General features: G+C 41.2%; 1 protein-coding gene across 2 annotated transcripts in view; it reads left to right on the top strand.

The window, feature by feature from the left end:
- stpg1 (sperm-tail PG-rich repeat containing 1) overlaps window positions 1-13748 on the top strand; it is a 61130-nt gene that overhangs the window by 25398 nt on the left and 21984 nt on the right. For both annotated transcript variants that reach the window (XM_048558229.2, XM_048558228.2), the window contains 3 exons: window positions 7382-7483; window positions 7794-7973; window positions 13392-13503. In XM_048558229.2, coding sequence (XP_048414186.1) covers window positions 7382-7483; window positions 7794-7973; window positions 13392-13503 — 394 coding nt within the window. The remainder of the gene's footprint in view (window positions 1-7381; window positions 7484-7793; window positions 7974-13391; window positions 13504-13748) is intronic.

Raw genomic sequence — 13748 nt, 5'->3', positions numbered from 1 at the left:
GTATAGAAAAGGTTGAGAGTAGGGAGGTCTGAAATAAAGTTTCAGGGGCGCAAGATGGCACCGGCAAGCAAGAAGTTGGATTGAAGTGTGTCTACTTCAATGCCAGGAGCGTCCGGAATAAGGTGGGTGATCTTGCAACATGGGTTGGTACCTGGGACTTCGATGTTGTGGCCATTTCGGAGACATGGATAGAGAGGGACAGGAATGGTTGTTGCAGGTTCCGGGATTTAGATGTTTCAGTAAGAACAGAGAAGATGGTAAAAGGGGCGGAGGTGTGGCACTGTTGGTCAAGGACAGTATTACAGTTGCAGAAAGGATGTTTGGGGACTCGTCAACTGAGGTAGTATGGGCTGAGATTAGAAACTGGAAAGGAGAGGTCACCCTGTTGGGAGTTTTCTATAGGCCTCTGAATAGTTCCAGAGATGTAGAGGAAAGGATAGCAAAGATGATTCTCGATAGGAGTGAGAGAGACAGGGTAGTTGTCATGGGGGACTTCAACTTTCCAAATATTGACTGGGAACACTATAGTTCAAGTACTATAGATGGGTCAGTTTTTGTCCAGTGTGTGCAGGAGGGCTTCCTGGCACAGTACGTAGACAGGTCAACAAGGGGCAAAGCCACATTAGATTTGGTACTGGGTAATGAGCCTGGCCAGGTGTTAGATTTAGAAGTAGGTGACCACTTTGGTTGTAGCGATCACAATTCTGTTATGTTTACTTTAGTGATGGAAAGGGATAGGTGTATACCACTGGGCAAGAGCTATAGCTGGGGGAAAGGCAATTGTGATGAGATTAGGCAAGATTCAGGGAGCATAGGATAGGGAAGGAAACTGCAGGGGATGGGCACATTAGAAATGTGGAGCTTATTCAAGGAAAAGCTCCTGTGTGTCCTAGATAAGTATGTACCTGTCAGGCAGGGAGGAAGCTGTAGAGCGTGGGAGCTGTGGTTTACGAAGGAGGTGGAATCTCTGGTCAAGACGAAGAAGAAGGCTTATGTTAGGATGAGATGTGAAGGCTCAGTTAGGGCACTTGAGGGCTACGAGGTAGCCAGGAAAGACCTAAAGAGAGAGCTCAGAAGAGCCAGGAAGAGACATGAGAAGTTGTTGACGGATAGGATCAGGGTAAACCCTAAGGCTTTCTATAGGTATTTAAGGAATAAAAGAATGATGAAAGTAAGATTAGGCCTAATCAAGGATAGTAGTGGGAAGTTGTGTGTGGAGTCAGATGAGATAGGGGAAGCACTAAATGAATATTTTTCAACAGTATTCACTCTAGAAAATGACAATGTTGTCGAGGAGAATACTGAGATACAGGCTACTAGACTAGGTGGGATTGAGGTTCACAAGGAAGAGGTATTAGAAATCCTACAGAGGGTGAAGATAGATAAGTCCCCTGGGCCGGATGGGATTTATCCTACGATCCTCTGGGAAGCCAGGGAGGAGATTGCCGAGCCTTTAGCATTGATCTTTAACTCGTCATTGTCTACAGGAATAGTGCCAGATGACTGGAGGATAGCAAATGTGGTTCCCCTGTTCAAGAAGGAGAGTAGAGACAACCCTGGTAATTATAGACCAGTGAGCCTTACCTCAGTTGTTGGTAAAGTGTTGGAAAAGGTTATAAGGGATAGGATTTATAATCATCTAGAAAAGAATAAATTGATTAGGGATAGTCAGCACGGTTTTGTGAAGGGAAGGTCGTGCCTCATGAACCTTATTGAGTTCTTTGAGAAGGTGACCAAACAGGTAGATGAGAGTCGGTTGATGTGGTGTATATGGATTTCAGCAAGGCGTTCGATAAGTTTCCCCACAATAGGCTATTGTACAAAATGCGGAGGAATGGAATTGTGGGAGATATACCAGTTTGGATCGGAAATTGGCTTTCTGAAAGAAGACAGAGGGTGGTAGTTGATGGGAAATGTTCATCCTGGAGACCAGTTACTAGTGGTGTACCGCAAGGGTTGGTGTTGGGTCCACTGCTGTTTGTCATTTTTATAAATGACCTGGATGAGGGCGTAGAAGGATGGGTTAGTAAATTTGCAGACGACACTAAGGTCAGTGGAGTTGTGGATAGTGATGAAGGATGCTGTAGGTTGCAGAGAGACATAGATAAGCTGCAGAGCTGGCCTGAGAGGTGGCAAATGGAGTTTAATGCAGACAGTGTGAAGTGATGCATTTTGGTAGGAGTAACCGGAAGGCAAAGTACAGGGCTAATGGTAAGATTCTTATCAGTGTAGATGAGCAGAGAGATCTTGGTGTCCATGTACACAGATCCGTGAAAGTTGCCACCCAGGTTGTTAGGGCTGTTAAGAAGGCATACAGTGTTTTAGCTTTTATTAATAGAGGGATCGAGTTCCAGAACCAAGAGGTTATGCTGAAGCTGTACAAAACTCTGGTGCGGCCACACTTGTGTACACACTTGTGTACAGTTCTGGTCACCGCATTATAAGAAGGATGTGGAAGCTTTGCAATGGGTGCAGAGGAGATTTACTAGGATGTTGCCTGGTATAGATGGAAGGTCTTACGAGGAAAGGCTGAGGGACTTGAGGCTGTTTTCATTAGAGAGAAGAAGGTTGAGAGGTGACTTAATTGAAACATACAAAATAATCAGAGGGTTAGATAGGGTGGATAGGGAGAGCCTTTTTCCAAGGATGGTGACGGCCAGCACGAGGGGACATAGCTTTAAATTGAGGGGTGAAAGATATAGGACAGATGTCAGAGGTAGTTTCTTTACTCAGAGAGTAGTAAGAGAATGGAATGCTTTGCCTGCAACGGTAGTAGATTCGCCAACTTTAGGTACATTAAAGTCGTCATTGGACAAGCATATGGATGTACATGGAATAGTGTAGGTTAGATGGGCTTGAGATCGGTATGACAGGTTGGCAGAACATCAAGGGCCGAAGGGCCTGTACTGTGCTGTAATGTTCTATGTTCTATGTTCTGTGATACATAAAAAGGGCAGAGTTAGAGAACTAGAGGATATTAGGAGAAATATAAGATCATGGGAGGTTAGATACTTAGGGTGGAATGTATTAAAAATACTTGAGGGTCGCTATCATTTACAGATTCTATCCCCACACTTGTGTCATTATGCCAGCCTGGGACACCTTTCTAGAAGTGGCCAATTAGAGGCCAGCACTCCACCATTCAACTGAGAGCAGTAAGTCTGTTCCAACCAAAAGGTCTGCAGCTTCAGAAGGACTCAAGCCACTGCTGGAAGTGGGCATTGCTGCAGAAGGGAGCAGGAACCTATGGTACAACACATCTAGGCATCTGCGACATGGGGTGAGATGCTGTAAAATCCTGATAGCATTTCCAATCAGCACATAAACAGGCAGATAAATTTGAAACAGAGATTGTAGGAACTGTCAATGCTGGAGAATCTGAGATAACATGGTGTGAAGTTGGATGAACAGAGCAGGGCCAAGCAGCATCAGAAGAAGGGTCTCGACCAGAAACGTCTAACTTTCCTGCTCCTCTGATGCTGCTTGGCCTGCTGTGTTCATCCAGCTTCTCACCGTGATAACTTAGCTAAATTTGTTAATTGGCTACCTGCTTTTGTTAGATAGTTAGCCTCTGCCGGTGATGATCCACCTCTGGAGAAAATCACTGAGAATCAGGAATACAAGGGCGTACTGTCCTAGTGCTATTATTTCCTACCTTCCACTTCTTCCTGCCTTCATATCCGCCCTCTCAGGCCTGGGAAGTTTCTGCTAACAGAGATGGAAAGCCTATGAAGAAATTTGAACAAAAAGATAAAAACATTGTGATAGGAAACATAGATTCTTGAAAATGATAATGCTAACCAGCACAATGCACTGTGGGCCAGGATTCTGGTCGATTCCTTTTGAAATAATTTGAATTTGTAGAGGCTCAGAGCCAATAAGGGGAACATTCAAAGAATGGAGACTGGACAGACCTGGGTAATTTTTCACATTGTTGGATATGTGCCAATATTATAATTACACTGGATTAGCTTTGCGAATGGAATAATTATACAGTAGCGATCCTCAGCACCACAACACAGTCCTTAACCATTGCTGTATCAAATGCACTCAACTATTTCTTGATACCACACATATGAATTAAAATAAATCAGTTAGTGTAAAATACTTTTAATCAGTTCTCTATTCTTTACTTTTCATTCCATTTCAATCACTGCATAGTCTTATTGTTTAATCACCCTGTCTGGACATGGTACAAGAGACATCTGGGGCAGCTAGGACTTAAACACAAATTTTCTAGCCCAGAGATACGTACAATACACTGTACCACAAAGCCCCTTGTGTCATCTTAAGTACGCTATCCAAGAAATTATCATACCTTTTTGACAAAGCCCTGTCAGACGTTAATGAACCATGTGAGGGCATATTTCATTTGGCATGATTGTTCATCAGCTATAAATATCAACATTTATGGTAAAGAACAACTCTGTTTATTCATAACTATGTTTGAGGGCATTGTGCAGCTCTTTATATTCTGTCATGAGAAGGCTAAGATTTGTTTCTGATCTCTGATTGCTCTTGAACTGGGTGGTTGTCTCGGCTTTTTCAGAGGGCAGTTAAAAATCAACCATATTGCCATAGGTCTGTAATCATATGTAGGCCAGACTGGGTAAGGACAGCAGATTTTCCTCCTTGAAATGAACAAACAATCGATGATCATTTCATGGCACCAGTGCCGAGACTAGCTTTACATTCCAGAATTACTGACTGAATATAAATGTCACCAATGACCATGGTGGGATTGAACTTGTGTCTTGTCAAGACTTTGAAATATAAACTGAGAAAAATGGAAGTTTCTGATATCTTGCGGAGAGTGAGCTATTTGTTTTTATTTAACAACTCCAACGTTAAAGGTGGCACTGTATGGTGTTCACTTATTGGTTATGCAATAAAATGTAACTTGTGGAGAACCTGGATTTTGATGCTTTTGTCACAAAAGCTGGCACCAGGTACCTTTCATTTAAAAAGGAAACAGGCTTTTTAAAGTTACTTTTTATCACAGAATGTGAGAGAGCAGTTGCACTCAGACTATCAGAAAACCTGCAAGCAAATACAGGTCTCTCTCTCTCTCTCACTGTCTCCTTCCACAAGTAGAAGAAAACCCACACCTGGTTGTAATCTCTTCCAAACTCTTCCATCAGACAGAAGACACAAAAGCTTAAACATACATACCAACAAGCTCAAGAACAGCTTCTTCCCTACTATTATCAGACTTTCAAATGGACCTCTCAAATTATCAAATCTAATGTTGATCTTACTTTTGTGAACGTTTCTCACAGCCATATCTTTGTGTTTCCCACTCTGTTCAATCATACTGTGCATGCAAAACAAAACTTTTCACTGTACTTGGTTATATGTGGCAATAATAATAAATCAAATCAGTAAAATCAAATTGAAAAGAAAAGCTTCTCTATCAAATAAAGACCTGTGCCCAGCTAACCAACCATGAAATTGAGACTCTTCTACAGTTGACAACAACATGATATCATCACCTACAAAACATAAGAGCTGTGAGAAAGCCACATCATTTCACCATTGTGATTTAGACTCTTAATTTACAGAATATCATGGTGGAAAATACAGGCAAAAAGTAGCAAATTCTGTCCCGAGTCCAAATGACAAGGGTGAAATTATGTGATTTTTTTCTGACCTTGTCTGCCCTAGTGAAATAATGTGTGTGTTTAGCTGCAGTGGGTACAGTCTCAGTTTGTAAAGGAGCAATTAGTAATCCATTTGCCACATGTTAAAGAATGTGTTTGTTTACAATAAATAACTGTGTTTTCTTGTTTATTGATGGAAGCTGATGTGAGTTCCAGGAATAGTGAGACTTGCTTGCCAGTGTATTCTTTCCATTAGGTTCATGAGCTCTGGGTTATGAATCCACTGACATGACCACCACACCACCGCCTCTGACAACACTTTTCCAATTGATTCCACTTCATCTGAAATCACCAACTTGATGAGCTATTCATGGATACTCAGTTTCAGTCCAGCCAGGACCAAGCTGTGCCAAGCCCTGTTATACCTTCTGTCCAAATTTGGACAAGTACGATGAATTTCAGAGAAGTGAGAATGACTATTCTTGACATTGAGGCAGAATTTCATTCAGTGTGGTATGAAGGATTAACAAAACTAAGCACTATGGATGCTGGAAATCTGAAACATGAACAGAAATTGATGGATGAACTAACCACATCAGGCAGCATTCATGGAGAGAAAGCAGAGTTATTATTTCAGGTCTAATGACCCTTCTTCATGACCGGTATTTAAGTACAAAGGAGCTGTAGCAAAATCTATATCAACACGACTCAAGAGGAAAACTCTCCACTGGTTGAAGTCATACCGAGCACAAAGAAAGATGGTTGTGCTTGCTGGAGGCCAATCATCTCATCCTCAAGATAGCACTGCAGGAGTTTCTTTAGGGTGATGTCCTAGGCCCAACATGCTTCAGTTGCTTTATCAACATCATCTCTTCCAACATAAACACAAAAATAGGGATGTTTGCTGATTTTTGCACAGCTTTTAGTGCTAGTCACAAAACTTTAGTCCACACCTGCATACAACAAGACTTGGATACTATTTCGGTCTGGGTTAATAAGTGGCAGGTAGCCTTCATGTCAGATAAGTTCCAGGCATTGACAATCTCTGAAAAAAGAGAGCCTTTGACATTCAGTGATGTTAACATTGGTGAAACTCCAGTAGCAGTATCCTACAAGGTGGCAATGGCCATGATCTAATTGGGCCAGCCCACATAAATATTGTGGTTACAGGATCATGCCTGAAACTGATAATTCAGTGATGAGCAACCCACCTGTTGACTCCTTGAAGTCCGTCCACCATCTAAAGGCATACCGCAGAAGTGTGAAAGAGTACTTTTGATTGGCCCGGACAAGCACTGATGCAAGAAGCTCAATACCATCCTGAATAAACTAGTCCTTGATCTGCAGACCAACAACAACCTTAAACATTCATCTGCCCCACCACCAGCACACCATGACTGAATTGTGTGTCATTTATAAAGTTCAGTGCAACATCTCACCAAGGTTCCATCAACAACAGCTTTCAAAACCGTGGAATCCATCAAGTAATAAGACTAGGGCAGCAAATAATTTTAAGCACAGTCCCATCTCCAAGTTCTATCCATGTCACTGGTCTACCTGGCATGAAAACATTATCACTGAGACAAATTTCTAGAATTCCCTACGTCAAAGACTGCAGCAGTTCAAGAAGCCAGCTCACCAGCTAGGAATGGGCAATAAATGCCCATAACTCATGAGTGAACTAAAGAAATTCCTGTTTTGGTGATGATTATCAATGGAAACAATAAAAACATTTCCTTCTGTTTTGATTCGTAAATGTTTACACAGGCTTTCTTTTACAGAATGAAAATCCAGGACCAGGTTCCTATGATTATGTTCACAAATCAGTCGAAACTTTCAGCACCTCTGTCTCCAAAAGAGGAATGGGTGGACTTGCATCCAAAGTGAGTTATTGCATTTTCTCCTCATAACGTAGTTGCATGTCAAGGAAAATATTCAGTCCTTGTTTGGTAATTGCTACTTGTTCCACGAAGAACTGAATCTTTATACATACAGCCTCAGTAAACAGAAAAACGACAGAAACTGCCTTAACATACGATCCAAGATTTGTGTGTTGGAAATGATAAGTAACTGCAAATTAATCTAAATGTACATTGATTAAAGCCTGAAATGAGCTGACTCATTTGACACTGTTCTCTTTTTTTCCATGATTGCTCCAATAATAAGACCTCTTTATCTTTTCCCATCATTTAGGCATCCCGTCAAGGGCGGAGAAGCACTTCTCACACGCCTGGAGCAAATGCATATAATATTCCATCTCCAATTCTATCGAAGGTTGATTATCACCTGGGGAACAGCAGTATGTTCCAGCGTCCCATTGCCATGAAAATGGATGATCTCAAAAACGTAACACCAGGCCCCAATGAGTATAATGTGAGTAAGGCAACTCAAAATCTTTGAAAGGCTATTGCAATTGGAGAAATTATCAGCAAGCTACCACTTGAGTGAAGCTTCTCTGCTTTGTTACAATGCACTGCAGATGGAGGTGTCAAATAATTCAGTTTTCATTACAGTGATTTTCTTGAAGTTTGCTTTGCTATTCCTTTTGGATATTTATCACATGAATATGTAAAATGTTGCATTTGCAAAAATGGGAAGTGACATTGTTGTTCAAGTAAGGGTTTGTTCAGCTTTACAGCTATACAGGTAGGAGTGCTGATGGAGGTAGAAGTGTGATTACAATATCTAGCTTGAGAGTTTCACTTCTACAATTCCTGAGTCACTATTAACATATGTTGGAACAAAGATACTATTGTGGTCACAAGTAACATGACTAATAATTCAACGTAGTGCTATAGATGTGCCACATTACTGGAGATACCAACCTTCAGAATGGTCTAAATTGTTATGTCAAAAGATTCCAACGCCTCCTGCTAACTGGACTCATGTGTCTTTACTCTGTGGGACCTGTTTTGCTCAAATTGGGTATGCATTTCTGAAAGTTAAAATAGGGATCGAATTTGCGTAGTGTTACAATATTAACGTCAAAAGCATACACAATAATGATATAGCATTGATGGCAGACATGTTTAAATAGTGAAAGCTGAAAAGAGCAGAGGCCGTAATTCAGTGTAAAGATAATGTGCTTATAGGCTAAGCTGCAAGTGAAGTTTTTTTTGCAGAAAGTTCCTTGGATTCAAGCTGTATCATTTTGGGAGATTGGACACAGTTAGGCAGTAACGCACAAAAGAATGGTGGCAGCTGCAAAACGTGAAAAGAAGCATCAAAGTCAGCAAATGAAGTCAATCTCCTGGTCAAGAAGGAGACACCCGAGGACATTGGGCCTCTTGGAGTAGTATAACACTGGAAAACAGACTCAGAGACTGGATAACCATGACAATAGCCTGTTGCTGCAAGCAGTGTGACAGACACAGAATCAAGGGAACAGCTCAAGAGCTCAGGAAAACACAGAAGCTAACTTTGCCATGCTTCTGAAAACATTCCATTGCCATTGAAGAGTCAAATCAGAATAAGGAGTGGGAAGTTGTAAGCGACAGGTTCATGAGGTGCAAAACTGCTTCAGGATTAGACAAGAAAGGCCAGAGGACCTGGTCAGAACATTACAATGCTGGAATGATCATGAATGAGATATTAACAAGACACAGGTATTGATGAGAACATAGCATCACATGAAGAGGTATATTGGTCTTCAACACTTATTTCAATGTTTGTTAAAACTTAATTATTGAACAGGCAAAGTTTAATAGAAGGGAACAGAGACCAGATAAGAAGCAGAGATTTCTTCTACTGGAGGAGCATTGCTGTTATGAAGAGTGGAAAATGGAATTGATTCATGAACAGATTATATTCAAGATGGCAATAAAGACTTCAAAAACAGAACCGGGAGATCTTTCAAGAAAGACAGCTGTGCTGTGGTAAAAGTTCAGTGAGACACCTCAGTTCATTGGCTGCAAAGAAGAAAACCACATCATGCCAAAAAGGAAAGGAAGCATGCCAACTATGACTTTGTAGTGCCTTCAGTATAAAGGTCACAAAAGATAGAAATGGAAAGAATATTCACATTGCCAAATTGTGAAAAATATTTAAATTTCCCTGTCATTTTAAACTGCAGACACCTGGAAAACAATAGGACTTTGGAAACAAACAAGGTCAGAAAGAAAAGGTGAAAGAAATCATTGATTCTGAAAACAAACATTGGAATGTCAAATTGAAAGTAAATGGTTATCTCACTAGATGCAGAAGTTGGCATTTTGGTATTATTAGATAAACTTAAACAGCTTAAACAAATTAAATAACAGCCATCACCAATAGATTACAACATCCTGGATGAACATCATTGAATTTTGAAGGCCAGCCAACAATGAGAGTCATGTACATAAAAAGAGAAATCATGGAATTTCTCTATTTTATCTGGAGCCCAGAATGCGCTCTGTGAAATAGAAAGAAATGCTTAAAGCTGACATTCATTTTTAAAGTCAATGAGATTGGTGATAAAATGTAAACAAATTAAGTTCACAATGACCTCCCAACTTTTCCACCAATTCGGGCAGTTAAGAATAGAATACTGCATCACCCGATGAGATCATACTCAATCAACTTGCTACAAGCCAAGGAGAGCCCCCCCACATCCACTCTTGGAAAAAGTTAAGGAAGAAACAAAAATATATGCTAGAACAAAAAGTGGTTTCACTCATTCACCAAGATGATATTCAGTTTAGGTTATGATTCCAAAACCAAGTGGTTTGATAAGAATCAATCTGGATTTAACTCAGTTCAACAAAGCACCAAAATTGAGAATTGCCCAATGGCTGTACTGGAATGAAGTCCAGCAAAACTAACCGAGAGCACTTTATTCACCAATCTGGCTATAAACAGTGGATTTTGTTATTTCTTCTGGATGAAGATTCTAGCATGTAACCCCATTTTGAGTGTTATTGTTTTAATTGTTACATTTGGAATCATGTCTGTGGCAGCAATGCTACAGGGAACTATGTCTAACACATCACAGTCACAAACCCTTCCACACCTCCGCCCCCTCCTCCAACAGCAGTGTGTCCAATCCACAAGATGCAGAAATTCACTAAGCCTCCTTAGCCAGCACTTTCCAAAATCATGATCACTACCTCTAGAAGGATAAAGTGTACTGATGCATGGGAGCACCACCACCTGTAAGTTTCACTGCACTTGTCATCTTCAATTTGAAATACATCACTGTTCCTTCACTGCCATTGCGTCAAAATCCTAGAATTCCCTCCTTCATGGCATTATGGCTCTACCTGCAGCAAATGGTCTGCAATGGTTCAAAGATGGCAGCTCACCACCACCTTCTGAAAGGCAACTAGAGCTTGACAATGAATGTTGGCTGAGCCAGGAATACCTACATCCTGTGGATGAATTTTTAAAAATTGGAAGGCAAAAATTATTGTGTAATAATCCACATGAATTAGATACTAATACCTGAATCCACAGAAGAAAAACATGATTGAAACATTAGAACATAAAGCCCTATGAATGCAGAAATGCAAGTCGGCAAGACTTGAGAGAAAGTTTCTTCGGCATATCATTCAAGCTAATGGATTCACAGTTGATCCACATGAAAAAATGTTGATAAGAGAATTCCTCTCTATGGGAACATCACAGAACTTCAAAGTTTTTTCAAAATGGCCAATTTTCAAACTAATTTGGTGAAGGTTAGCAGCAGCTCAGAGAGAGAAAGTATGGCATAAGAATAACAGATGAATAAAGATGAGAGCAAAGACACCACAATTGAGATCATATATGATTGGAAAAGATCATGGTATCATAAGGAGAAATCGCAATGTATTGAAATCATCGAACAAAGGAATATAGAATTAAAGCCAAAAGAATTGCAGATGCTGTAAATCAGGAACAGAAACTGAAGTTTCTGGAAAAGCTCAGCAGGTCTGGCAGAATCTGTGAAAAAAAAATCAGTTAACATTTCGGATCCAGTAACCCTTCCTCAGAACTGATAAGAATCTGTCTGGATTTAACTCAATTAAATCAAGTGCCAAAATTGAGATTTACCCAAAGGCTGCACTGGAATGAAGTCTAGCAAAACTAGCTGAGAGCAGCTTATTCACCAGATTAGATTTTGCTGTTTCTTCTGGATGAAGATGCTACAAAGTATACACTTTCATCAAAGCTTTTGAGTGTTATTGTTTTTCTTTATAGAATCCCTACAGTGTGGAAACAGGCCCTTTGACCCAACAAGTCCACATCGAACATCAGAGCATCCCACCCAGACCTGTCCCCCTATAAACCCACACGGCCTGTCCATCCCAGAACACTATGTGCTTTTAGCATGACCAATTCACCTAGCCTGCATAACAAAGTGTGAAGCTGGATGAACACAGCAGGCCAAGCAGCATCTCAGAAGCACGAAAGTTGATGTTTTGAGCCTAGACCCTTCATCGGAGAGGGTCTCTCCGTTGAAGCGGCTAGGCCTGAAACATCAGCTTTTGTGGTCCTGAGATGCTGCTTGGCCTGCTGTGTTCATCCAGCTTCACGCTTTGTTATCTTGGATTCTCCAGCATCTGCAGTTCCCATTATCTCTGATCACCTAGCCTGCACGTCGTTAGACTGTGGGAGGAAACTGGAGCACCCAGAGGAAACCCACACAGTCACGGGGAGAATGTGCAAACTCCACACAGACAGTGGCCCGAGGGTGGATCGAACCCAGGTCCGTGGCGCTGTGAGGCAGCAGTGCTAATCACTGAGCCACAATGCTGCCCCTTCAAAGAAAATATTTGAATTGTTTTAAAAATTATTTTAATTGTTAACATTTGAACTGAGGAAGGGTCACTGAATCCGAAATGCTAACTGTCAATTTTTTCTTCAAAGTTGCTGCCAGACCTGCTGAGCTTTTCCAGCAACTTCTGTTCTCGAAAGGAATATCACCCCCACCCCCTCATCGCCCTGGGATTCTGACCCAACAGCTCTCCATAAACCTAGGAATCTCCCGACTGCTAGATCTCACCTCCTCCTGCAACCCGACCCCCATCATCTTTCCTTGCCCCCAGACCTGAGATGCCCTTTCCACTGCCACTGTACCTGACCACCTACCCCCACTGCTCCTCAACACTCTCCCATCTCACCCCTGGTGACACCTCCTCCACCACTGAACCTGATGACCCTCCCACACCTGGTTCAGTTTCCTGTTTGTGATTGTCATCCTCAGAAATCTGGCCCATCGTGTGTATATTAAGTAAGACGTTCTTAGAGAACGTTTTACAGATTCAACCAGCATTATTTTGAGAAATTAAACATAGTCAGGCCCTGCACAGAAGGAAAAAAAAAGAGATTGCAAAGTCAATCGGAATGTTCTGAGAATGTGACAAGTGCTGGATTAAAATAAAGGGTGGGGATTAGTCACGAGGCTGGGGCTGTAGCTCTAACCCTGACGAGGTATCTAAAGCAGGTCTAAAGTCTGTAAGCGATACACACAATTTTGTTACATGGAACAGTTACATACAACAGCTCTAGGTTGTCATGTTTATTTAAAAAGAACTTGACTGAACTACAGTCCCAGAGAAGGTGCGAATTTTACAGAGCAAAGTAGCGCAGTGCCATATTTTCTAACCTGAAATTGAGGAAGCAGGATTCACCACATTATTTTGCCATAATACATAAATGTAAAGAGTGTGTCGATATTGTTTCCAATAGTGCCTTTAACATTTTTTGACATGTTAATTGTTGAAAATTCCTTTCGGCCCTACCTATACCTCATAATAACAGATGGAGGAGTTGAAAGGTGAGTCATATGATACGTGCAGAAGAATTTCAATCTACTATTTACAAATCTTTGCACAGATTTCTAATGTTTATCTTGGGAAAACTAACAATGTCTCTGCTGAGTCGGCATTTTTATCAAGAACCAGACGAGACCTGATTCCACCAGGCAAATTGAAGGGACCATCCCCATGTAAGTACATACATTTTATGAATACAAGGAAACTGGAGCACCCAGAGGAAACCCACAAGGAAATAGTCTGTGTTTTGTTGCTCCACAAGACATGACAAGACTGCATTGTTCCTGAAAACAAGTGAGCCTTTGACAAATTATACTGAATGTTTGATCACAGATTCCTATGCTGCAAGTGTTTGGTCATAGAATCCCTACAGTATGGAAGCCAGGTCATTCAGCCCATACCGACCCTCCGAACAGCA

The sequence above is a fragment of the Stegostoma tigrinum genome, chromosome 24 (assembly GCF_030684315.1).
Source record: "Stegostoma tigrinum isolate sSteTig4 chromosome 24, sSteTig4.hap1, whole genome shotgun sequence".
Taxonomy (NCBI): Eukaryota; Metazoa; Chordata; class Chondrichthyes; order Orectolobiformes; family Stegostomatidae; genus Stegostoma; species Stegostoma tigrinum.
Note: the sequence above shows the minus strand (reverse complement) of the source record. Positions and strands in the feature narration are given on the sequence as shown.